At 45.9% G+C, this 24,750-nt stretch overlaps 1 protein-coding gene across 1 annotated transcript; it reads left to right on the top strand.

Moving 5' to 3' along the window:
- Window positions 1-9,963: 9,963 nt before the first annotated feature.
- LOC138720937 (acyl-CoA (8-3)-desaturase-like) lies at window positions 9,964-23,627 on the top strand. Its single transcript, XM_069857379.1, has 12 exons — window positions 9,964-10,220; window positions 14,137-14,247; window positions 14,633-14,830; window positions 15,613-15,714; window positions 15,861-15,989; window positions 17,344-17,404; window positions 17,529-17,605; window positions 19,229-19,326; window positions 19,673-19,769; window positions 20,292-20,371; window positions 20,773-20,898; window positions 21,951-23,627. Exons 1-12 carry the CDS (start codon window positions 10,026-10,028, stop codon window positions 22,000-22,002), a joined length of 1,326 nt encoding a protein of 441 aa, XP_069713480.1. The 5' UTR covers window positions 9,964-10,025; the 3' UTR covers window positions 22,003-23,627.
- Window positions 23,628-24,750: the final 1,123 nt, after the last annotated feature.

Below are 24,750 nucleotides of genomic sequence, written 5' to 3' on the forward strand. Positions count from 1 at the left end.
ACCTTTTTATTTCTCCATGATATACTTATAAAGGAGATTTTGGCCTTCTGCCTGTGGTTATCGTTGCTTTACCCTGTTTTGTCATTCCAACTGACAAACTCGTGGCATTCAGACTTCACAGGTCCCTGTTGTTGCAGAAGAGCAGCTCCTGTTGGCAGCAGGCGCAGCCAGGGCTCTGCTTAGGGCGATGTTTTTCTGAAGAGGTGGGACGGTGCCATCTTTTCTTTGCCGTGGGGCACTTTTAGAATAAAATAATCCCCCGTGAGGTGTGGCGGTGCAAGAGCAAAACCAGCGCAAGAGCATTTTCACCGCTTTCTTGTGTCTGCAGGGATCTGTGGCCGCTCTCCAGAGCAGGGCAGACGTACCTCACAGCTTTTCTGGTGATAAGGATCTTTCTCTGGAATCCTCAACATAAGAAGGAGATGGAGCTGTTGGGACAAGTCCAGAGGAGGCTGCAAAGATGATCAGAGAGCTGGAGCATCTCCCATACGAGGACAGGCTGAGAGAGTTGGGGTCGTTCAGCCTGGAGAAGAGAAGGCTCTGAGGAGACCTTGTAGCGACCTTCCAGTACCTGAAGGGGCTACAAGAAAGCTGGGGAGGGGCTTTCTACAAAGGCTCGGAGTGATAGAATGAGGGGGAATGGGTATAAACTGGAGAGGGGCAAATTTAGACTAGACATAAGGAGGAATTTCTTCACGATGAGGGTTGTGAGGTGCTGGAACAGGTTGCCCAGAGAAGTTGTGGCTGCCCCATCCCTGGATGTTCAAGGCCAGGTTGGATGGGGCTTGAGCAGCCTGATCCAGTGGGAGGTGTCCCTGCCCATGGCAGGGGGGTTGGAACTGGATGATCTTTAAGGCCCCTTCCAACCCAAACTATTCTATGATTCTTGTGTCGATTTTGCATTAATACGTGGAAGCCTTATGAATCCTTTCTATATGGCACTGCCTGAGACTAAGGACATTTAATATACAAGCTATTCAAATGGTTTTGGGTACAGATAGCACTTCCAAAGTTACAGCGTTCTGTTTTATGATTAAGTCTTAAGACTGGAGCAACACTGGTTTCCAGCAGCTCAGCCTTTTGTTTTGCTCATCTTTCAATAGCACCACATTCTGGCCTGGCCTGGAAAAGCAGGGAAAGAAACCCGTATCATTAAAGTTGGAAAAGACCTCCAAGATCATCAAGTCCAACCGTGCCTGCTAAACCATGTCTCAAAGTGCCGCATCTACACATTAACCATCAAATGTTTTAATACATGATGATTGTTAGCTCTCTATCATACCTTGTTGCTGAAGGAGGGAGCTTAATCACGACACCTCCTTCAGTAAAGCAAGAAATGCCTCCAACCTTGGTGCCATCATTGGCGTGAAGGAGCTCACAACACTAAATACATCAATTTTAGACCTGAATACCTCAAAATTTCCTGCTCCTTTCCTTTTCCCTCCCCATGCTCCCTACAAAAGCAACAGGAACAGAGACAGAAGTGACCGAATGTGCATCTACACCAGTGAGAATCACTTTGCACTGCCTATAGGGCATCCTATAGCTTTCTGTCTGGTTTTCTGGCTGTGCAAGGACCTCAACCTATTAAACAGCCTTTTCCTGCAGTGTGGGGTGACGAAATTTCAGAAATGAAAGGAATGTTTTCCTAAGACTTGCTAGTTTCATTTGGTTTGGTTCAAAATAGACCTGTGACAAAGCTAATAAGAAATGTCAGCGAGTCACTACGTTAAGGTGGACGTGAAGCTCTTGGCTTGTGATGTGGGAAAAGTTTTCCGTGACGCTTTCTGCGCTGAGCGTGGGGTTTTTTTGCATTTCAGGGTTTTATAATAACCCTGTAGATGTGCCTGCGCAGCATGTTGGATGCTTTAACCTCTGCAATGTTCTCCGTGCCACCTGCTTTTACCGTGAAACCACATACACTCAGAGGCTGTTGTTGGGGGGGTTTTACTGTGGTACTCAAGTGCCTTTATCCTTGGAGCCTTGCAGAGAGGTGTGTGGTTTTCCATCTGTTATGTCTGGTTTGTCCTAAAAAATGATGACCACAGGTAAGTGAATTCTCCTTTCTTACCCTATTTTTTTTACTCTTTGCCTTGTAGCTTTGAGTTTATAACTTTAGAGCCTACTGGATAATACATACTCCATATATATAACAATACATATATAATAATTCCTATAAAATACATAATAATTACATACAAATCATTTCCATGTCCAATAATTATTACATGTACATGGAGCATGCAACTCCTGCACCTCATCTAGTGTGTTCCATCATGTCAGGTAGGAGCAACCAGTAACGAAGTTAAGTGAAGTCTGATGAGAACTGTTCTGTGGACTCTTTGCACCACTGGAGAGATGTCCAGAACAGGACAGTTGTCTGGAAAACCCGACTGCTTCTGTTCCTGGCTGGTCACTGGGAAGATGGTTTTTATTCTTTCTTTTTCTCTCTCTCTTTCTCTCCTTGTTCTAGTTGTGTTTGTATTTTGGTTTGAGTTGGGTTTCTGGTTGGGTTTTTCTCCCCCTTTTTACTTTGATGTACATGGATGCCATAAATAGAGGATTCAGCTAAATAATAATAATAATAAAAAAAGAAAGGAGTGATGGAATCTGGTGGTTGAAAAGAGAGTGAATGAAAGAGGTAAACAGGCACACCTCAGACGTGTTTATTTTGCATTTAGATGCTATCATATTCAGAATATTCCTGCTCAATAAAAGGAAATACGTCAAATGGAGAAAATGATGTCACAGTAAAGACTTGTAAAAATTTGTGCACATGAACCTGGCCTATGTGCTTTCAGCATAGGCTCTTCTTGAGAGTTAGCAACAGAAATCAGTGGGGAACAGCAGCAGTGATCTGAAGTGTGGGTTTAGGGAATTTCATAGCAGCTTGTTTGAGTCAAAGCCATGACTTCTTTTGATTTGTAGAGATAAAAATATATATTATTGCTAATGGACAGTATTGGCTGATTGTCATAGTCCATCAGGTGCCTGCTCCACTATTGGTGTTAGTGAAATCGGTGGTTATTTTGTATAGAACAAGCTTTACCAGTCAGTCCATGGAGCTTCATACTGCAGAGCTGATGACTTGGGGTTCTTCATCCTAGAGCTGGGGTTGTTTAGCCTGGAGAAGACTCTGGGGAGAGCTTAGAGCACCTTCCAGTACTGAAAAGGGGCTCCAGGAAAGCTGAGAAGAGGGGCTCTTTATCAAGGAGTGCAGGGACAGGATGAGGGGGATGGTTTTAAGCTGAAAGAGGGGAGATTTAGATGAGATATTAAGGAGAAATGTTTTCCTATGAGGGTGAGGAGGCACTGGCGCAGTTTGCCCAGGGAAGTCCTGGCTGCCCCATCCCTGGAGGAGTTCAAGGCCAGGTTGGATGGGGCTTGGAGCCCCTGATCCATCAGGAGGTGTCCCTGCCCATGGCAGGGGGATTGGAACTGGATGATCTTTAAGGTCCTTTCCAACCCAAACCATTCCATGATTCTATATGATTCTATGACTTTAAGCAGTGGATAATCTACACAGGGTTGGCTACATACGCAGACACTGGGCTTGAACGGTGTATTTGCCCTCCCTCCTGAGAAACTAACTGCTAAGGAGATGGGAGCATTTTGGAACTGGCTCTTGTGCCTGTTAGATGGAAAAAGACGTAAAGTCTGCACAGGGAACTTGTCATCAGGATATTTCACACAGATAATTGTGTAATAACTTAATGCCAAATCATTGAAAGACGCCTATCAAAAAAACCCGAGCGCTATCATCTTCTTGCAGCACAGCCTGTAAAGCTCTCAAGGCTTTATGCAGCCGTTGTTGGAGGTTTTGTTTGGCTCCTGGAGCACAAACCAGCCACGCAGTGAGAGAACAGACTCACTCCTGTGGCCAAGTAGGTGAAAGGCTGCATTTGTTGCTTGGTGTAGCTTTAATGGCACAAAGAGCTTGTGTAAGGGACAAAAAAGCCCTGAGTTTAATCGGGTGGTCACGGGATGGGGGGAAAAAAGGTGAGAAACATGACAGGAAAGAAAGCATGGAATACTAGATAGAAAAAGAAGTGCAAAGTGGAAGAGTTTGTGCAGGGGGAAAACACAGAAGGGGTATTTCTGCTCTTCAGGGTAATACAGAAATAGATAAGCTAGTGACTAAGAGAAGAACATCTTGCTGGGATTGTCTGGAATGGGAAACAACCTGGCAAACAGGTTTGTTTTCTCATCATTTTATCGAGTTTTAGGTAGACGTTGGTAAGACCAGCTAAGATTTCTTTAATCTGCTTTTTTAGAAAGGTTTAGGGTCTCTGTTAATACCAGGAGGATGACTTTGATGGCAGTACTGGGAATGCACTGCACCTGCTCAGAAGTGGTCATGGATGTGGGGAAAATTCTCCTTTTCCCCCAGTTTAAAAAGCGTGGAATCCATCCCTGGCCAGTTGGTAAGGCTGGATGACTCCATGGCAGGTGGTGGGAAAAGCAGGTGGCAGGAGAGAGTAGTGAGCAAGGGATGCAAGGGAAGGACAAGGAGAAGGGAGATGGAAGGGAAAAAAAGGACAGACTAAGGCAGAAAGTGGGAACTGAGGAGATTGGGAGAAAAAGAAAGTGAAGATCTGTCAGAGCGAGTCCAGAGGACCATGAAGATGATCCAAGGGCTGAAGCACCTTGCTTCCTCTGCTCACGATCAGATGCTACTGGAAGTGGCTAATTAAGCTGATATATTTAAAATGAAGGCAAAGTGCTATCACAGATGTGTTCAATATTTTCCTCTGACCTATTCCGGCGTCTTGAAGGGATTTGATGATGCTTTTTCTAGTCATGGGAGAGTGGCTGAGAGCAGAGTAACTTCACAAGGCAACCAACCAACAAACAAACAGAAATTCCCATTGTACTGAGATGCTGGCATGGATTTCACATTCCGCAGTGGATCTTGGGTTGGCCGTGTGGGATTATCAGGGTCAGGGCACAAGCCACTCTGGATGCCAAGGAAGCAGAGTACATAAGCGCACTTGTTTAGTATGGAAAGGAGCAGACAGTGCAAGCAGCCATCAGGACAAGATTAAGGAGAGAAAGGCTCTGTTTTTAACCCTGTCTTGTCAGTGTCATTGCATTAGTAATAATTTGTAAGAAAAAGTCCATCCTACTGATGTTCTATTATCGGATTCTTTCCTTTTCTCTTCACTCAGTTTTTCTTTCAAATCAAAAAACTCTATACAATTATTGCCTTACTCTCTTGGTAATTAATTTATGTCTTCCAGAGGACAAAAGATATACTTATTTTTATCTCAGCAACCCTATCTCTTCTGCCTAGTGATTCCTTGTTGCTTCTTCTGGCAAGGTGTAAACCCCTCCCAAATCACCATCTTCCTCTGGTAGCTGTATTGTAATAGATATATTCTTTTGCTCTGTCTTGTGCAATTTTTGCATCTAGATTTTAACAGTCAGTTGTTAGGGCAGAGAACCAGAGCAAATACTGCATGTGGTTAATGTGGGCTGAAGAAACACTGTTTAGAATTGATTGTCAGTAAAAAGAGCTAGCAAGAAGTGTGGTTATGTACAAGGCCAACTGCAAGGTCCTGCATCTGGGTCAGGGCAATTCCAAGCACAAACACAGGCTGGGTGGAGAATGGATTGGGAGCAGGGCTGAGGAGAAGGACTTGGGGTGCTGGGGGAGAAAGAAGCTCAATAGGAGCCGGCAACGTCCGCTCTCAGCCCAGAAACCACCCGTGTCCTGGGTTGCATCCAGAGCAGTGGGAGCAGCAGGGAGGGAGGGGATCCTGCCCCTCTGCTCCGCTCAGGGAGACCCACCTGGAGCCTGCGTCCAGTTCTGGATCCTCAGCACAGGGAGGACATGGAGCTGTTGAGTCCAGAGGAGGCCACAGAGATCATCCGAGGGCTGTTCTATGGGCTCAGACCCCACCATCCATTATTCTAACTCATTTTGGTGAAGTGTCCTTCCCCAGAGGTGTTCAAAAAACATCTAGACGTGGTGCTACATAACATGGTTTAATAGACACAGTGATGCTGGGCAGATGGTTGGACTGAATGAGCTTAGAGGTCTTTTCCAAACGTCATGATTCTATGATTTTTCCACTGCTTCAATACGGTAAAATAGAAGCTGCTGTCCTTTCAGCCCACATCCTCTGTTTCTCTATATTACTGTTTTGGTCACCATCTGCCTGTGTACTTAGTGATCCCTCATCACACAAGGTATCTGAAACTAAGTTCCAGCCAAATCATGGCAGTCACGTAAGAGTTTTAATATATTTTCACTGACTTTTTGTGTTCTCAAGTCATCTAGGCTTTTAGGAATGAATCACAGCCAGATCAGAAGCCTAAATCAAAGAGAATTTCTTACCTCTCCTTGGATTGTCAGTGATACTTGACAGCCTGAGGAGTTGGATTTCACTTAGATCACGACAATAAGGAGAAAGGGAGATGGGAGCAGTGGAGGTAAAACAAGGGATTTTAATACATTTTCACTGACTTTTGTTGTTCTCAAGTCATCTAGGCTGGTAGGAATTAATCAGGCCAGCAGTTGCAGCTGGATGCAGGATGCTAGTGAGTGTATAACGGCAGCTGTTTCCCCTTCTTGACTACAAAGACATCATTCTTGCCTCTGTGAGACCCATTGAGATCCCAAGTGCAGCAACTGCAGGGGATCCAACCACTGCTGACAACTGGCAGCTTGGAGCAGGACACAAAAACCTTGATTGCTGAGAGCCCGACGATTCAAGTAGCCTCCACAATGTCTTATCTTGGGCTGAATGATCTGCTGAGAGAGCCACAGACTTTACATCAGAAGAAGCTTTGAAGGTAAATCCAAGGACTGCTGTATGATTTGTCTGGGAAAATACATTAATACAGTGTTAACATCCCTTATAGCTTCTGGTCCTGATGGAATCAGAGGAGGCCTGCAGGAAAGCTACGGAGGGGAACTTTATCAGGGAGTGCAGGAATGGGATGACAGGGAACAGTTTGAAGCTGAAAGAGGGGAGATTGAGACGAGAACTTAGGCAGAAATGTTCTCCTGTGAGCGTGGGGAGGCCCTGGCCCATGTTGCCCTGAGAAGTGGAGGCTGAAAGTGCTCAAGACAAGGTTGGATGGAGCTTTGAGAAACCTGATCCAGTGGGAGGTGTTGTAATCATGATGAAAAGTCAGACTAAAAATACCAGCTACACTTAGGACAATTGTTCAGGCACTTGGAAGAGGCTGCCCAGGGCAGTGGTGGAGTCTCCATCCCTGGAGGTGTTCAAAGAGCATGTGGATGTGGCACTTTGTGACATGGTTTTGTAGGCACGGCGGTGTTAGGCTGACAGTTGGACTGGGTGATCTCAGGGGTCTTTTCCAACCTCCTATTCTACTCTATCTGTTTGTGCAGCAGATAAACAGAAAAAAAAAAAGAAATGCAAATAATTCCCACACTGTTCTAATTATAATGGTTAAATTCAAAAAGATGCAAAACATTTTTTTGTGAGGTCTTTTATGGCTGCGTTTGTGAGATGGTCAACAGTCAACGTACAAAGCAACTTATTATTTTTGCTGAGACTGGGAGAGAACCTTGCCTTTTTATGACAAATGCAGATGTGTATAAGCGGGGATGCCTTACTCGACGTGTTAGCTGTGGCATTGCTGAAGGCAGGGAAATAAAAGATGTTTGATCCAGTGTGTTTCGGGCATAGAATTCCAAGACAGAAAGATGTGATGTAGCAATCAGGTGATGCTCAGACCAAGAAGGGATGCAGTCTGGCGGTTCTTCGTTTCTATGGTTACGTTCAACTGGAATTGCAGTAACTAGGTCAGATTGGAAGGTGTGAATGAAAACAAAGAAATTTAGTATCGGTAACGAGAGTTCAGAGAGGAGACTGTTACTACGAGGGAAGCAAGAAGGGAGCTGAATGCGGAGACAGATATTTTCAAGTACGTTTGTATGTGTATGTAGGAAGTCCCAAACAGATGAATCTGTTTTAGCATCATTCACTCTTCTATCATTATTCAGTAGTTTATTGTATTGAGAATCATCTGCAGGCCAGCACCAAGCAGGTGCATCAGGCAGCAGCAGCCAAATGCAGCCATGGGAACAGAAGAGACCGCAGCAGCTGAAAGGGAGAGGCAGGAAAAATGGAAGAGCAGGACGGATTTGCTGGAAAGGGGAAGGAAACCCAAGGACAGGGAAGTTGAGTCATTCTCAGCCCAGAAGTGAGGAGAAACAAATGGTCTAAAAAGAAGGAACTTGAGTACAGATTGCATGTTCCTACTGATGGCTCAGGTCCTTGGCTTTTCTGGGTTCTCTAAATCCTATATCTGGTCCACGATATAATTTTTCAAGCTGTGTCTTTACCTGGTATATAACATCAACCTCCAAGCCTCTGTCCTTTCCATCTAGGAAGTCATTTAGGACCAGACACTTGAAATTTTGAAACCTTCTCTTACTCCCTCAGTGCAGGACTTCGCAGCTACTTATGTTAAACTACTTGATGCTCTTGCCAGCTTGCCCATCCTTCTTGCCCTCCACCATATCATGGAATCATAGAATCATTAAGGTTGGAAAAGACCTCTCAGATCATCCAGTCCAACAATCAGATCAATACCACCCTGCCTACTGAACTATGTCCCAAAGTGCCACGTCTACCCGTTTTGAACACCTCCAGCGATAAAAACTCCACCACTTCCCTGGATCAATGTTGATACAATCAGAAAATCTATATAAAGGTGCATTTATCCCATTTCCCTGGTTGGGAGTGAAGACATTTAGCTAGTCCTGGCACCAGCATGGATAACTTTAGGAATATATCTTGTAACCAACTACTTTTTGAGCAAGACAAGATGATGAGGTCTATAGGGTGCCCTCAAATGTGTTTGGAAGCTTGTAAACAACTACTTTTTGAGCAAGACAAGATGACGAGGTCTATAGGGTGTCCTCAAATGTGTTTGGAAGCTTGTAACCAACTACTTTTTGAGCAAGACAAGATGATGAGGTCTATAAGGTGTCCTCAAATGTGTTTGGAAGCTTGTAACCAACTACTTTTTGAGCAAGACAAGATGATGAGGTCTATAGGGTGCCCTCAAGTGTGTTTGGAAGAATTCCATCCTGTGCCTACAGTGTACCCAAGAAGGCCAACAGCATCCTAGCTTGAATCAGCCATGGTCCCCTCAGTACAAGAAGCACATTGAGGGGCTGAAGCACATCCAGAGAAGGGGAAGGGGCTGGAGCTCAAGGGTTCTGGGGGCAGCTGAGGGACCTGGGGTTGTTTAGCCTGGAGAAGAGGAGGCTGAGGGGAGACCTCATTGCTCTAAAGCTCCTGAAAGGAGGTTGTGGTGAGGTGGGTGCTGGGTTCTGCTCCAAATAACGAGTGATAGGATGAGAGGGACTGGCCTGAGATTGTTCCAGGGGAGTTTTAGACTGGATATCAGGAAATACGTCTTTACCGGGAGAGCAGTGAAGGTCTGGAAGAGGCCACTCAGGGCAGCAGGGGAGCTTCCATCCCTGGAAGGGTTCAAGAACCGTGTAAACGTGGCACTCTGGGACAGGGTTTAGCAGGCACGGTGGGGTTGGCCCGATGGTTGGACTGGATGAGCTCAGAGGCCTTTTCCAACCTCAATGATTCTGTGATGCTCCCATCCTACGACCCTACGGCTGCACCAAGGCTAAATTACAGCCTATAACCTACGCCAGCCCGCACAGCCCGAGCCGCCAGGAAGCCGCCTGTCGCAGGGGGGGCCCAAAGTTTCTTCCTCTTCCGCGATTTCCACCCACCAAAGCCCAGCCCCGCAGCCCCTCCGCCCGCAGCCCCCGCGCTGCAGGCGCTGAGCGCCCTGAGGCTGCCCCGGGCCCCTCAGCGGCGGCCATTGGGCGTGGCGGGCCCGGGGGGGCGGGGCTGGGGGCGGGAGAGCCAATGGGAAGCGGGCCCGGAGGAGGGGGAGGGTCCGAGCGCAGCCGAACCGAGCCGAGTCCAGCCGAACGGAGCCGAACGGGAGCTGCCGAACCGAGCCGAGTCCAGCCGAACCGAGCCGAGCCCAGCCGAGAGGAGCCGAAGCGGAGCATGGAGGGCTCGGAGCCCAAACGGGAGCTCCGGCGCTTCACCTGGGAGGAGATCGGGAAGCGGACCGGCCGGGGCCCGGCGCCCCAGGAGCGGTGGCTGGTGATCGAGAGGAAGGTGTACGACATCAGCCACTTCTGCAGGAGGCACCCGGGAGGGTCCCGGGTCATCAGCCACTACGCCGGGCAGGATGCCACGGTGAGAAGGGAGGGATGCTCGGGTGGGTCGCGGAATGGCTTGGGCTGGGAGGATGCTAAACTGGGGTTATGGAGTGGTTAGGGCTGGAAGGATGCTGAACTGGGGCTATGGAGTGGTTTGGGCTGGAAGGATGCTGAACTGGGGCTATGGAGTGGTTTGGGCTGGAAGGATGCTAAACTGGGGCTATGGAGTGGTTTGGGCTGGAAGGATGCTAAACTGGGGTTATGGAGTGGTTTAGGTTGGAAGGATGCTAAACTGGGGTTATGGAGTGGTTTAGGTTGGAAGGATGCTCAGCTTGGTTATGGAATGGTTTGGGTTGTAAGGATGTTCAGCTCGGTTATGGAATGATTTGGGTTGGAAAGATGCTCAGCTGGCATTATAGAACGATTTGGGTTAGAAGGATGCTTGGCTGTTATAGAATGGTTTGGGTTGTAAGGATGCTCAGCTCAGATATGGAATGGTTTGGGTTGTAAGGATGCTCAGCTCGGTTGTGGATGGGTTTGAGTTGTAAAGATGCTCACCTCAGTTATAGAATGGTTTTCGTTGGAAGGGTGCTTAGCTGGCATTGTAGAGTGATTTGGGTTAGAAGAATGCTTGACTGTTATAGAATGGTTTGGGTTGTAAGGATGCTAAACTGGGGTTATGAAATGGTTTGGGTTGGAAAGATGCTCAGCTTGGTTGTGGCATGATTTGGGTTGTAAGGATACTCAGCTTAGTTATGGAATGATTTGGGTTGGAAGGATGCTCAGCTCGGTTGTGGAATGATTTGGGTTGGAAGGATGCTCAGCTTGATTATGGAATGGTTTGAGTTGGAAAGATGCTCAGCTCAGTTATAGAATGGTTTGGGTTGGAAGGATGCTCAGCTCAGTTATAGAATGGTTTGGGTTGGAAGGGTGCTTAGCTGGCATTGTAGAACAATTTGGGTTAGAAGGATGCAAGGATGCTTGACTGTTACAGAATGGTTTGGGTTGTAAGGATGCTCAGCTCGGTTATGGAATGGTTTGGGTTGGAAAGATGCTTACCTCAGTTATAGAATGGTTTGGGTTGTAAGGATGCTCAGCTCAGTTGTGGAATGGTTTGTGTTGGAAGGATGCTCAGCTCGGTTAGGGAATGGTTTGGGCTGGGAAGATGCTCACCTCAGTTATAGAATGGTTTGGGTTGTAAGGATGCTCGGCTCAGTTGTGGAATGGTTTGTGTTGGAAGGATGCTCAGCTCGGTTATGGAATGGTTTGGGTTGGAAAGATGCTCAGCTGGCATTACAGAATGGTTTGGGTTGAAAGGGACCTTAAAGACCATCCAGTTCCAACCCCACGTACGATCCTGTATGCAAAGATGCATTCCAAACTGTACAGATTTTTGAAAGAATGACAAAAATTTGCACAAGTCCAGAACCTGGCATAAATCTGGAGGGAAACCCATTCATTTTCACCCACATGCAGTGAATAAGAATACTCCTGGTTTTATCCATGCCCCCCAAAGGCCAGATATGAACAGAAACACCCGACGTATCCATAGCGACACTGTGTGCACAGGTAGACTGGTGTTTTGCAACTCATTTTCAGCCTCGTTAACTTTGAAAACCCAGCACAATGTTTCCAAGAGATCGCACCCATGCAAAGTAGGACTAAAAGTCAAATTTCAGTAAAAAGAAATCATTCACGTCTGAATGCCAGTGACTCTTGCAAAGCAGGGTAAACATTGTTGGAATTGGCAGCAGCCGGTGGGGTATTTTTGTCAGTGCATTTCCTTCCTTTGTCTGCTTGTGTCTTTCATGAATCATAGAATCATAGAATCATAGAATCATAGAATCACCAGGTTGGAAGAGACCCACTGGATCATCGAGTCCAACCGTTCCTATCAAACACTAAACCATGCCCCTTAGCACCTCGTCCACCTGTGCCTTAGAGACAAAGTATTTCTCCAGATTTAAGTATTTAGACCCAAAGGGTGGTGAAGCTACCTCCAGAGTGGTTTTGATGGGCTGCGTTTCAGTCCTGGACCAGAAAGGATGGGACTTGGGACCTAGTGCTTTCCTTTGCTTGCTGTGAATTTGCACGTACTTGGTGAGGTGTCCCTGCCCATCACCTGGGTTTGGAACTGGATGGGCTTTAAGGTCCCTTCCAACCCAAACTATTCCATGAATTTTGAAGCCCCATTGCTATTGTGTGATCAGAAGTGGGTCGGTCGTGGTGACAAGCACGTTTAGATGGTTTGGATAGTCCGATTACAGCCAGCTGCATTCTCTAAGCGTTATCATCCGTGTCACTGCTGGGTCCGACTGAATTGCTGACTGCTCAGGAACCCGAGCCAAGTCAATTCCAATTTTTCCAATAGTTTTGTCCCACTGATATAAAAAAACAGGCTGCTTAAAACCAGGAAAACACAGAAAGTAAATAAAGAACACTTTTCGTTCGCGGAATGCCCTGAGAGCGTTCTGATTTCTACAAAGTGCAATCAGCTGTCCTTTAACCTCCCGTCAGGGTTGCACTGGCAGCTTTCACAGCCTGCGTGGAAAGGATTGGTCTAAATGTGTGGTACCATCCTCTGATCTGCCCACATACTCCTCCCCGTTTCTTCCCCCCCACTTCCAATGAGAAAATGCAAATATACTTTCCACCCCCACCTCTCTCTCTTTATTCACTTAAACCAGAGCAGAGAGGATATTGCAGCTGGAGCACAACAGGGCTGACCTGAAGCTGGCAACACCAACTGGGTTTTTTAACCCCTTTCTTGACCAGAGATCTTTTAAAAGGATAATTTGTTTTCAGAGCATGCAATGATGAGATAGTGCTGAGCACTGCACGGTGCAGGAAGCTTCCAAACTGATTGTCTCAGAAAAAGCATCTTCAGGCTGAGGGAGAGTGTAAAATACATGCTCAGGTGGACGCTGGGAGAGAAATAAATAAATAGAGGGAAATGAGAGATCTTTAGTAGGAAGTAGATGTCAAACTGCTGTGTATGCTCAGCAGATTTGTACTCATGAAATCATAGAATGGTTTGGGTTGGAAGGGACCTTAAAGATCATCCAGTTCCAACCCCCCTGTGATGCTGTGATGGGCAGGGACACCTTCCACTGGATCAAGGTGCTCAAAGCCTCATCCAACCTGGTCCTGAACACCTCCAAGGATGGAGCGTCCACAGCTTCTAATCTAAACATAGTGGTAGAATCTAGAGTGGTAACAATCACTAGGGATTTCTTTGCCTGGCTGCCTACTTGCCTTGGAGAGCGATGTCACATTTAATTGATAAAGGTAACCGATTTCCTTTACTGGGATCTTCTGAATGGTAAAGAGGGGTAGAAAATGACCTTCAGGAGGGGCAGACAGCAGGAAAACAAAGCTAGGCTAGGAAAATGTGGCAGGTTGGGCATTGGAGATTGTCAAGGAAGCATGTTTGGAACAACCTGGGGCTTTTGAGAGATTGAGGTGGGTCACCAGGAGCTGCCATCACCTGTCTGTGTCCTGCTTGTCCCGTAATTTTTTCCCAGTTCAGCTTGCTGATTCAGTTCTTGTGCTAACATCCCACCTTTCTCTCTAGTCAGACTTTCATTTCAGGATGTGGGGCCTGAGGAGGAAGAAGGTGAAAGATAAAGACAAAATACAGACAGAGGAGTATGTGGTTGAGATGATGCATCTTGAGCTTCAACAGGATATGAAATTTTCACGTTCAGCAGAAAGAGAGTAGCGAGCCCGTATTTCTCGGTGACCTGCATTTAACAGCATCCAGATAGAAAACGATACAGAGAATTCCACTTCAAGAGACCATTGAAGGAAGCAGAAAGATTTGTGGCAGCAAAATCTGGTTCAACCAGCTCCGTTAGTTGAGTTGCTGAGTCCAGGGTATTGTGGGATGTATTTATTTTGCTGCCACCTGAATGATTGTTTTTCTTCATCCTGTTCCTTTATCTGTGTTTCAGGATCCTTTCGTAGCGTTTCATCTGGACAAGACACTGGTAAGAAAATACATGAGCCCGCTATTGATTGGGGAACTGGCACCGGATCAACCCAGCTTTGAGCCGAGCAAGAATGTAAGTATCTTAAAAGTTGATATTTGGGTGGATGTGGTGCTATTTGACTGTTCTTACTGGCAACCAGAATTCCCTGTATGTAAAATGATAGTAGATCCTGGAATTCTTGTGCTAGTCTGTAGCTTCCCCTTCACTTCTAGCAGGAGGTGTCCCTGCCCATGGCAGAGGGGTTGGAGCTGAATGGGTTTTAAGATCCCTTCCAACCCAAATCATTCTAGGATTCTATGATTCTGTTATTCCCATTCACTTCATGTCATTATTAGTCTCCAGGTGACCTTCATCTTTTCTCCATTGCCACAGTAGCTCCTTGAGAGGGGAAACTGAGCTCCTTTTTGTGTCCTTGAGGCATTTTTAGACCAGCAGATACTTTTGGGTCTCCACACAGAAAAAGCTGGTGGAAGATTTCCGTGAACTCCGTGCAACTGTTGAGAAGATGGGACTTCTCAACCCCAACCATGCCTTTTTCATCCTGTATCTCTGCCACATCTTGGTGTTGGATGTTGCAGCTTGGCTCACCATCTGGTATTTTGGAGCATCCACAGTGCCTTTCCTCTTGTCTGCAGTGCTTCTAGGCACAGTCCAGGTAAGTAGGTAGGCAAAAAGAAGCCCCAGAAACACTAAAACCCAACTTTTTTGAGTCTTAGGTGCTCATTGCTATAAGAACAGGAGAAATCTTATCTTTGTGGACTTGCCAAAACTCTGCTTCTTCCTGGGTTCCACCAAAATCGCAGCGCCACAACGTGCCGCTTTGCTAGAACAGGTTTTGCCCTGCTTTTTCCTTCCTGTCGTCGGTCAAAGCCCTCCTTATTCCCAGCCTTCTCCATACAATGAAAGCCACACTGCGCTTCTGAGGTCCCTTGTGCCAGAGCTCCAAGGCGCTGTGCAGGAGCCAAGCCACCGTGTTCCCATGGGAACTTGCAGGGAGTTAGAGGAGAGGGCAGAGCAGCTCTCAAAGCCCCAGCTATTTCTCCTGTGGCCAGCTGATCCCCTTGGAATTATAAGTACTCGGAGGAGGCAGCAGCAAGCTACTCCTTAAAGGAGACTTTGTTGCTGATTTCAGTGCAGTTTTGTGAGAGAATAAATGCAGTTTCTGAGCTCCATGACCGTTTTTTTTTTCATTTTTTTTTTCTCCTTCCTCATGAAAACAACTATCTGGGACTAAAAGCCATCAGGCAAAGTCTGAGCTGCACTGGTAAATAGTAAAAGAGAAGTGTTTGGTTTGGGTCTTAGGAGTGGAAGTGCTCTCACTGCCCAGACTTATGTTGTGAGGAGCGTGGGAATGGGTGAAGAGAAAGCTCTTTGCAGATACAGACCCTCCCGACTCTTCTTGTTGCCCAGCAGGACTGTTTATTTGTTTAATTCCAGGCCCAGGCTGGCTGGCTCCAGCATGATTTTGGACACCTTTCAGTCTTCAGCAAGTCCAGATGGAACCACTGGGTGCACAAGTTTGTCATCGGCCACCTCAAGGTGGGCATTCGGTGCTGAGAGGAATTGGATGCTCTGCAGGCGAAACCTGTCTCAGTAGAAGAAAGGAAATGCAAGGAACTGCTGGGGAGGGAGGAGGCAGAAGATACAACTTCTTTGTGACTCTCTCTTCTCATCCTTTCTTGCAGGGAGCACCAGCCAGCTGGTGGAATCACCTCCACTTCCAACACCACGCTAAACCCAACTGCTTCCGAAAGGATCCTGATGTTAACATGCACCCCTTATTTTTTGCTTTGGGAAAAACACTCTCCGTAGAGGTGAGACCTGGTGAAGGCTGGGAGGTTACAGCCTGGGGATTCCAGTCTGGGAAACTGCAGAGAGCTTGGAGACACCAGTTGCTTTGGTCATTGAGCTGTCTCAGCACTTAGAGAATTTGGAGAAGGTGCAGCTTGGCATTAATGGCCTTTGAAAAACAAGGAGGACAAACATCCTGATGCATCACTAGCTTCCATATACTTAAATGCAACTATTTTTTTATGAGTTTTGTCCTAATACAGTCTGGCTATAGGTTGGACTTTTCCAAATTTTTCCTGAACGTTGAAAAACCTCACCAACACGACTCTAAAATGAGAAGTATATCCAGAACATTGTTTCAATTGACCAGATTGGATGAGACTTTGAGCAACCTGATCCAGTGGAAAGTGTTCCTACCTGTGGCAGGGGGTTGGAACTGGGTGATCTTGAAGGTCCCTTCCAACCCAGACTGTTCAACGATTTGTCACAATGACAAGTTTATATTTCTCTGGTGAGAGACTTGCAGTTGTATGAAGATAAGATTGCAAGTTGTTCTTTTTACCAAGATCAGCTTTGACTACTTGTAGTGTATCGGGCAATGAAGCAGAGGGTGGCAAGCAAGGAACTGTCTGGAATATTTACAATTCCTCATCAAAGAAGCTATTTCTGTGGTTTTAATCTGACAGTGGGTGTCAGATCAGGGTCCATCTGGAGTCCAGCTCTATTTCTGGTACAACTCTGAAAATAATTGAATGACTTCAGCATTTTCTGATCCTTTAAAAACATAGGTGCATAAATTCGTAGTGTCACCTGGCTTAAATGCTCTCATTTGCACTGAAATTCAGGGAGGACTTCTACTCAGAATTGCTTTGGGCACATACAGGAGTACAACGGAGTTCCTTCAGGGACTCGGTGGTGTGATCTATTGTGTTTATATAGTGAACGCTGCAAAATTAGCAGTCTCAGAGGGAGGATAATCTGTTTACCCTCGTTCCCATGGACACAGTTTGATGTCTAGATGCTCGTTTCTCTGCTTTGGAGATTAAATACAAGTAGGTGGGAGTTCTACATGGTTTTACTTACAGGAAGCTGTTCTCAGTGCCTGCTGTGGTTTTTGGTTGAAGTGCTGTAGGGAAGAGGGCTTCCAGTATACGTTGCTGTTCCTAGTGCAAGGGACCACCCATCCTTTTCTACATGCAAGGCAGGGATGAAAACTTATCATAGCAATCATAGATTTGAGGTTCCAGAGAACGATGAAGCGTGGTGGATGTTGGCATGTTTAATCTTTCAAAGGTTAGGAGGTATCTAACCTTTGAGAGCGTGGGTAGGGCTGTGTACACAGATGTCTTCTGCTGAGTAATTTGTTTATTTTAACAGCTTGGTGCACAAAAGAAGAAATTCATGCCTTATAACCACCAGCACAAGTACTTCTTCATCAGTGAGTAACCCTACGCTTTTGCAGTTCTATGGGCAGCCTTCGTTCCACCCCTGCCTTCTCCAGTTCATCTCACTGGAGTATAAGGACACAATTAATGTCTCTGCAATCTATTTCTCCACTCTAGTTGGTCCTCCAGCTCTGGTGCCTCTTTACTTCCAGTGGTACATATTCTACTTTGTGGTGCAGCGGAAACAGTGGGTGGTAAGTCAGCTCCACTTTGCCAGCAGTGACTTCTTTTATCGATACGTTTCAGTGCAAGAAATTACTGGAAGGAGTTCTGAGCTATGTATGTTTGTGGCAAGGGCTGTGGGTGTATGATTGAGGGTATTTGCTGGGGGAGAGAGGGTAGCTTCCACACAGCCCTTCTCCTCTGTAAAAGATCCATTCACAGTTGGATAACAAGAGATGTTCTCAGATGTTCTGGCTCAGTTCAGAATGCTGTGTTGCGTCTTGAATATTGTGTTCAGTTCTGGGTCCCTCACTACAAGAAGGACATTGAGGCGTTGGAGTGTCCAGAGAAGGACAGCGGAGCTGGGAAAGGGGCTGGAGAACAAGTTTTATGAGAGGCAGCTGAGGGACCTGGTGTTGTTTAGCCTGAAGGAAAGGAGGCTGAAGGGAGATCTCATCACTTTCTCCTGAAAGGAGGTTGTAGCAAGGTGGGTGTTGGTCTCTTCTCCAAGGTAGCAAGGGATAGGATGAGAGAAAATGGTCTCAAGTTGCACCAGGGGAAGGTTACGTTGGATATTAAGGAAAATTTCTTCACTGAAAGGGTTCTCAGGCACGGGAGGAGGCTGCCCATGGGAGTAATTGAGTTCCCATCCCTGGAGGTGATGGTTAAAAGATGGGCCAACGAGGTGCTCAGAGATACGGTTTAGTAGTGGATAGGTGTGGTTGGACTCGATGATCTCAAAGGTCTTTTCCAACCAAATGATTCTGATTCTAGGGTGTGTGACTGTCTGGCAGCATTCCTTCTTCCACTGGGCTGATGCTCATACAGAACTTCTTCAGGTAGCCGGAGAGTCAAGTTTAAGGTCAAAGTGGTCATTCTGGCCACTTTTTTATTTTCTAAAACCAATAAAATAAAAACTTGTGGGCATGGAAAAGGGGAGAAAGTAGCAGAAATCATGGGGATTTGGAAGAGGAGTCATGCAAAATGATGTGTTAAAACCAGAGTAGCTTCGAGGGAGCCTAAATCCAAATCCTTACAGTTCAGCGTGAAGTGGAACAGGGGGTGTGTAGTAGACTTCAGAGCTGTTAGGAAGGTAGTTTTTTAGGGGAAAATCTAGGACCCTGAGAAATGACATGGATCTTAGACTTTAGAATAAATGTAGAAAAGAGATAGCTCTTCTCTGAGATGTGGGGCTTAGAGATGAGGCGCCTGGTTTATTCTTGCCTGGGAGGTGGGACAGTCAGGAGAAAATGAACATGAGGGAAATATGAGACTGCGAGAAATGTGAAGAGGAGCAAAAAAAGGATGAGATGGAGGTAAACCAGAGCTCTTCATTCTTTTAATTGGCTAGGTTTTTGGTTTTCTCACTGCTTTCTTTCTCTTTAGATCTAGAAAAAAATGTGATGCTTTAGAGCATGTCCTTCCTAGGGTTTGCTATGTGCTGGTCTCCTAACACCAGGATAATTCTGGAGCACAGGAACGGCTGGGATGTGGCTGCAGGTCAGCCTGCTTTCTGATGGGGCCAGGGAGGAGAAATCTGTCCATGGAAGTTATTCTGTGAGATTTTAAAGACAGTGCCAGATAGAATGGTTAGTAAATTCAGAAGCCAGTAATTCTTCCTCTTAATGAAGTTTTATCTGTTCCCTATGCTACAGGACCTGGCCTGGATGCTGACCTTCTACATCCGATTCTTTCTTACCTACTTGCCCTTGCTGGGGGTGAAAGGTGTCCTGGGGCTCCACCTGTTAGTGAGGTATCACTCAACTTATAATTATCCATTTTCTTTATTGAGTTTCTATCGATACTTCGTGTCAGCTTTTCTTTGGCATCCTGGTTATCTTTCCCATCTGCTCCCAATTCTTCTGTCTCCTTCTGCCTTTCAGCAAGGCAGAGGTTGGTGTCTGTCAGGTGCTTGTCTTTAGAAAGTGTGTGGAAGATAAAAGGTGTGAGTAGGTCTGATCTGCTGATCAGCTGTTTGGCATCTCCAGTATTTGTTTTATCAAGCAACGAGTAGCTCTGTGCGTGCAAGTGTTTTGTACAGGCTTGTTACGGCATCAGTGAGATCAGTGACGGGTTTTTGTCTGTGTTTTTATTCACAGGTTTATAGAGAGTAACTGGTTTGTCTGGGTTACACAAATGAATCACATCCCCATGCACATTGATTATGATAAGAACGTGGACTGGTTCTCTACCCAGGTAAGACCTTCTTTCCAGAGACCTGGGGCTTTGAAAGTGAGAAGTTATAGTTCTGGGTACATAGGACCCAAGAGAGCTGATCACAGAAATGATGGGAACCGAGAGAGGAAAACATAAGGACCTTGTCCTCACTGTGTGAAGTGATTATAGAAAATAGAGATGCTGAAACACTCTTCAGACAGAAAGCTTTCCATGCATGAAGGATGCAGATCTCTCTTTTGCTCTGTCTGGTTTTAGTTCTGAAGCCATTACAGAGCTTTTTTAAGTGAGAAAGGTGGATTTTATGGTTGTTACGGCTCATTTCACTGGGGAAGTCAAGTCCGTTCTCCTAAATGATATCCCTAACAACTGGATATCCTAGCATGGTCATCTCATGGTGGCTGGAGATAGCTTGAGTTGCTGTGTTCAGCCAGAAGGCATGTGATGATAAGGAGTTTGTACTGGTTTACTGTTAAGTTTGGCATATGTAGGAGAAGGGCCATTCCGAAAACAACAGTTCAATGTTACGTTTTTTTCTCTCAGCTCCAGGCAACCTGTAATGTTCATCAGTCCTTTTTCAATGACTGGTTTAGCGGACACCTGAACTTCCAAATCGAGCACCAGTGAGTTGAAGCATGGGTTGGGGATGTGAGGGAATTTCAAGAAGTGGTAGTTACACTAGGGCTGAAGAGCCTACAAGGTGCCTGTCTCTCTTGTCAGCTCACACAAGAAATGCGGGTAGATTTTGTGCTCTTTATATGGGGATGGAATGGGAACTCCAAGCGATGGGTCAAAAGAAATGGGTTTCTTCAGAAACGAGTAGCATGGCATTAAAGTGAGAATTCCCAGCCTCCTGATTAGTGCAGATACTGACTGACGTGACACGAGAGGGATCACTACAGAGACTAAGGGCTGTGAGCACAAGGGGAGGTTGAGGCACTCCCAGGCTTAGACGCCAACGAGGGGTAAGAATTCTGTGAGGTGATGATGGATGCCCTTGATTCACCGCATTCTCTTTCCACAGCCTTTTCCCTACAATGCCTCGACACAACTACTGGAAGGTGGCCCCTTTGGTGAAGTCCTTGTGTGCCAAACATGGTATTGAGTACCAGTGCAAGCCATTGCTCACCGCCTTTGCGGACATAGTGCAGTATGTATCAACCCCACAAATTCCTTGGGGGAAGGGTTGTCCAGTTGTGGAGTGAACAAGTGAGGGACATGGGTAGAGGAGAGGCAGCCAGCTTGCATCTCAGAAGTTCTGTGAGGAGCTGTAGGTAGTACAGATGACTATGAAAGGGACTGGAAAACTGTTCAGCCAAGTTGGTGGCTTCAGTGGCGGCGGAGGGAAGGTGTCAGTAGCAATGACCAAACGAAATGCTCCTTTTCTTCAGCTCTGAAGAGTCAGAGGTCAGTAGGATGCCAGATCTGGTGCCTGGAAAGAGGTGTTTTCATAAAGATGATTTTGAACTGTCATTCTTTCTTCTTTTTCTTCCTTTCTTCCCCTCCTTGCTCCCTACATATTTCTTATTCTGTTGTAAAGGCATAGCCTTCTTCTGTGTGCTCGCAACTTTTGCTTTCTTTCTACTTTAAGGTGTTTACTTTAGCCTTCTGCTCTTTGCTGTAGCCCCAGTGGTTTAGATCTTCATCTTTCCAGTGAACTGTAGTGTACATGGTGAATGATGAAGGGTCTGGAAAACAAGTCTTCTGAGGAGGGGCTGAGGGAACTGGGATTGTTTAGTCTGGAGAAGAGGAGGCTGAGGGGAGACCTCATCACTCTCTGCAGCTTCCTGAAAGGAGGTTGTAGCGAGGCAGGTGCTGGTCTCTTCTCCCAAGCAGCAAGTGATAGGATGAGAGGAAATGGCCTCAAGTTGCACCAGGAGGGGTTTAGAATGGATATTAGGAAAAATTTCTTTACCGAAAGAGTAGTGAAGCATTGGAAGAGGATGCTCAGGGCAGTGGTGGAGTCTCCTTCCTTAGAGGTGTTCAAAAAGTGTGTGGACATGGCACTTTGGGACATGGTTTAGTCAGCACAGTCGGGTAGGGCTGATGGTTGGATTGGATGATCTTAGAGGTCTTATCCAAGCTTAAAGATTCTATGATTCTACTCCGTGATTCTACATTGTGTTGCCTCTGAAGATCTCTGTTCCATGGATGCTGTATTTCATTACCAATTTCTAAGGAAACATTATTCTTCCTTGGCAGCTCTTTGAAAGATTCCGGGGAGCTCTGGCTTGATGCCTATCTACATAAATAAGAAGCAGGGGCTCCTTACAGAGGAATTCCCCACCCTTGTTGCCTCCTGTGGTGGTCACCATGAAGATGCTGCACAGAAGAGACTGTCTAAGCCAGAGGTGGGGAGGTGGTGCAGCTTAATTCCATTGATGAATGTAATTAATATGATTTTTAAAAGGTGTGTTCTTATTTCTTTTTGTGCTTCTTTCATTCTTCTTATCTGGTGCTGAGTTTTGGGGAAAAGGTGAATGGAGGAGGTTACCGGAGGCAGCTTTGGGACTGGGAACAAATTCCTTTATCTGCTGATACTTCATTTGCTGAGTATATAGGAGGGAATTCTCTTATCTAACATAGGCTTTTGTGAGGTGGCTCTCCTGAACGTAGGAAGAAAGTTGATGCAGTATGAACGCAAAGAACATGGGAGTTATTGAAATGTGGAAGCAGTAAGGAATTGTGTAGGTGCAGTATTTTCAAATACCTCTATGTATTATAATTAATACAATAGAAGTGCCCAGCCAAGGGCACAGTGGGGACCATGTGGGAGCCCAGACTGATTTGCATGTACGTGAGTGAGATGGAGATGGTGCAGACAGCAGTTCTAAGGGAATAAGCATGAGGAAAAGGATCTAATTAGAACCCTAATGGAGGCAGGGAAACAGGAAAGTGGAGGGTATTCCCCTTGCATGTAGACGTGAGAGCTCGGCATGCCCTATTCTAGGAGAATGCTGCACTCCATCTCTTCTGTGGTGAAGGTCTCTGGGTTATTTGCCCAGTTGTCACCTCCCATGGATTCTCCGCAAGTGCCGTACTTCTGAGTGTTATTGAACCTGTTACTGCAAGTCAGAAGGGACAGAAATATGGCACATCCACGCTCGGGACCCCTGCAAGGGTGACTAAGGAAGCAAAACGGTCCTGGGTCCATGGTCACCTGAAGCTTTGCTCTTTTTGGAGAGTTAAGCAGAGAGAACTGTCGGCTTCTGGCCCAGGGAGTAGGATCATGTTCCTGTCTGAGTTGCAGTCAAGTTTAATGAAGATGTAAAAGCATTAGAGGTTGGGCTACTGTTCACATGCACGTAACTTTTCAAGCAGCAGAAGTCAGCAGGCTGCGTACCTGTAGGCACACGTCAGCTGATCTTTCTCTGCTGGATGATGTGCCTTCAAATCTCACCTCCAGAGAGCATGTGTGATGTTCAGGGGCATGAATTAGCCTTACCACATTTCCTGGGGTCTTTTCATTTACAACATCGATGTTACATGTGCCAAAGCAGGATACGGCACCTGGCACAGCACTAAGGAGAACGGCTCCATCACCCTGGTCCCTCAGTGACGGGTGGTTTAGCCTCCAGAAGAGATGGGTTGATTTTGAGGGAAAAGATGGTGCTTTTTCTGATCAACATCCAAAAAGAGGATGTTTTGTGAGGGGATGGAAGAAATTTATCTCCGTAGGCCAAGAGTGTTGGTAAGCACAGAATAAAATTGTGATGGAAATAATAAAATAATCATTCAGTCATTGATACCTGTTGATAAAGACCATAAAGAAAACGGGCCTTAGTTACTCTTTTTACCTTGTTTTTCCTGCTCCATTTCTTTCCCTCTTATTACTAGAACTGTTGATGGAGGAAAGCCTAATAATAAAATACCTTATCTTACCAATCATTGCTGTCATCGGAGTAAAATATGTCTGCGCAAGAGTCTGCACTTTCTGAAATGTGGAAGGATTGCCTGTCCACAGCTGCAGGGAGACCTGTTATAAACCTCAGCGTCTGCATTTCAGAGGAAGGGGATCGGCTTGCGTGAAGTATGCAGTATAAATGATTTACCAAAATGAAGCTTAAAACAAAGCCGTACACCAGTTCTTCCTCCGGAATGAGGAGGAAAGGGAAAAAAATGAACTACCCCTGGTTGATTCACCTTCCCTGGAGGAGTTTAAGGCAGGGGTGGACGAGGTGCTGAGGGACATGGGTTAGTGATTGATGGGAATGGTTGGACTCGATGATCCGGTGGGTCTCTTCCAACCTGGTTATTCTATGATTCTATTCTATGATTCTAAGATGACTACTTCAGTTTCTATGTTTACTCTGGGTTGTTCACAGTCACAGCGACAGATGAACCTGACACTTCTAATATTGAAATTTCGCAACAATATTCAAATACAAGATCAAAAATCCCTTTCAGACTCTCTGAACGTGCATTGAACCTTGTTGGAACAACACTGGCCCCACGTTTACTGTTTAGTGGAAGTCCTTTGGCTTAAAGTTCAGCCTTAAAACACAGAACCTGAACATTGTGAAATAGCCACAGGATGGCAGTCAAGCATCAGAAGGGAAGAAGGACATCCCAGCCTCACTGGGAACTGAAACATGAATGTTTAAAGGCTTTGGTCTTGCTGTTATCCTACCTTTCTGTTCAATTAAAGGAAGTAAATATGAAATTAATACACAGCTCTGAGCAACTTTTGGCTGCTGTGAGAATGGAACTCCTAAAATTCACTACTATATCCTGATTTCACTCTGTAGTAGGTAAGATTGTGTTAAAATAACCTTTGTCTGTAAACAGAAACACCTTGTTGGTCCTTTTGCCTTGGGGTCTTTATTTTAGTCCAGTCTAAACTCTGGGGAAAGAAAGATAAGCTGAATATCTAGTGCAGACTTAGAAAAATAGATCTCTCTTAAGATCTCTGTGATGGATCAGATCATACAATCATAGAATGGTTTGAGTCAGAAGAGACCTTAACAATTATCCAGTTCCAACCCCTCTGCCATGGGCAGGG

The sequence above is a fragment of the Phaenicophaeus curvirostris genome, chromosome 5 (genome assembly GCF_032191515.1).
Source record: "Phaenicophaeus curvirostris isolate KB17595 chromosome 5, BPBGC_Pcur_1.0, whole genome shotgun sequence".
In the NCBI taxonomy this organism is placed as follows: domain Eukaryota; kingdom Metazoa; phylum Chordata; class Aves; order Cuculiformes; family Cuculidae; genus Phaenicophaeus; species Phaenicophaeus curvirostris.

Excerpts from the sequence above, each read along its gene's own strand:
- LOC138720937 (XM_069857379.1), top strand. The coding sequence starts at position 10,026 with ATGGAGGGCTCGGAGCCCAAACGGGAGCTCCGGCGCTTCACCTGGGAG. Across the intron at positions 10,221-14,136 it reads ACGCCGGGCAGGATGCCACG|GATCCTTTCGTAGCGTTTCA; the intron begins GTGAGAAGGGAG and ends TCTGTGTTTCAG. Across the intron at positions 17,405-17,528 it reads GCACAAGTACTTCTTCATCA|TTGGTCCTCCAGCTCTGGTG; the intron begins GTGAGTAACCCT and ends TCTCCACTCTAG.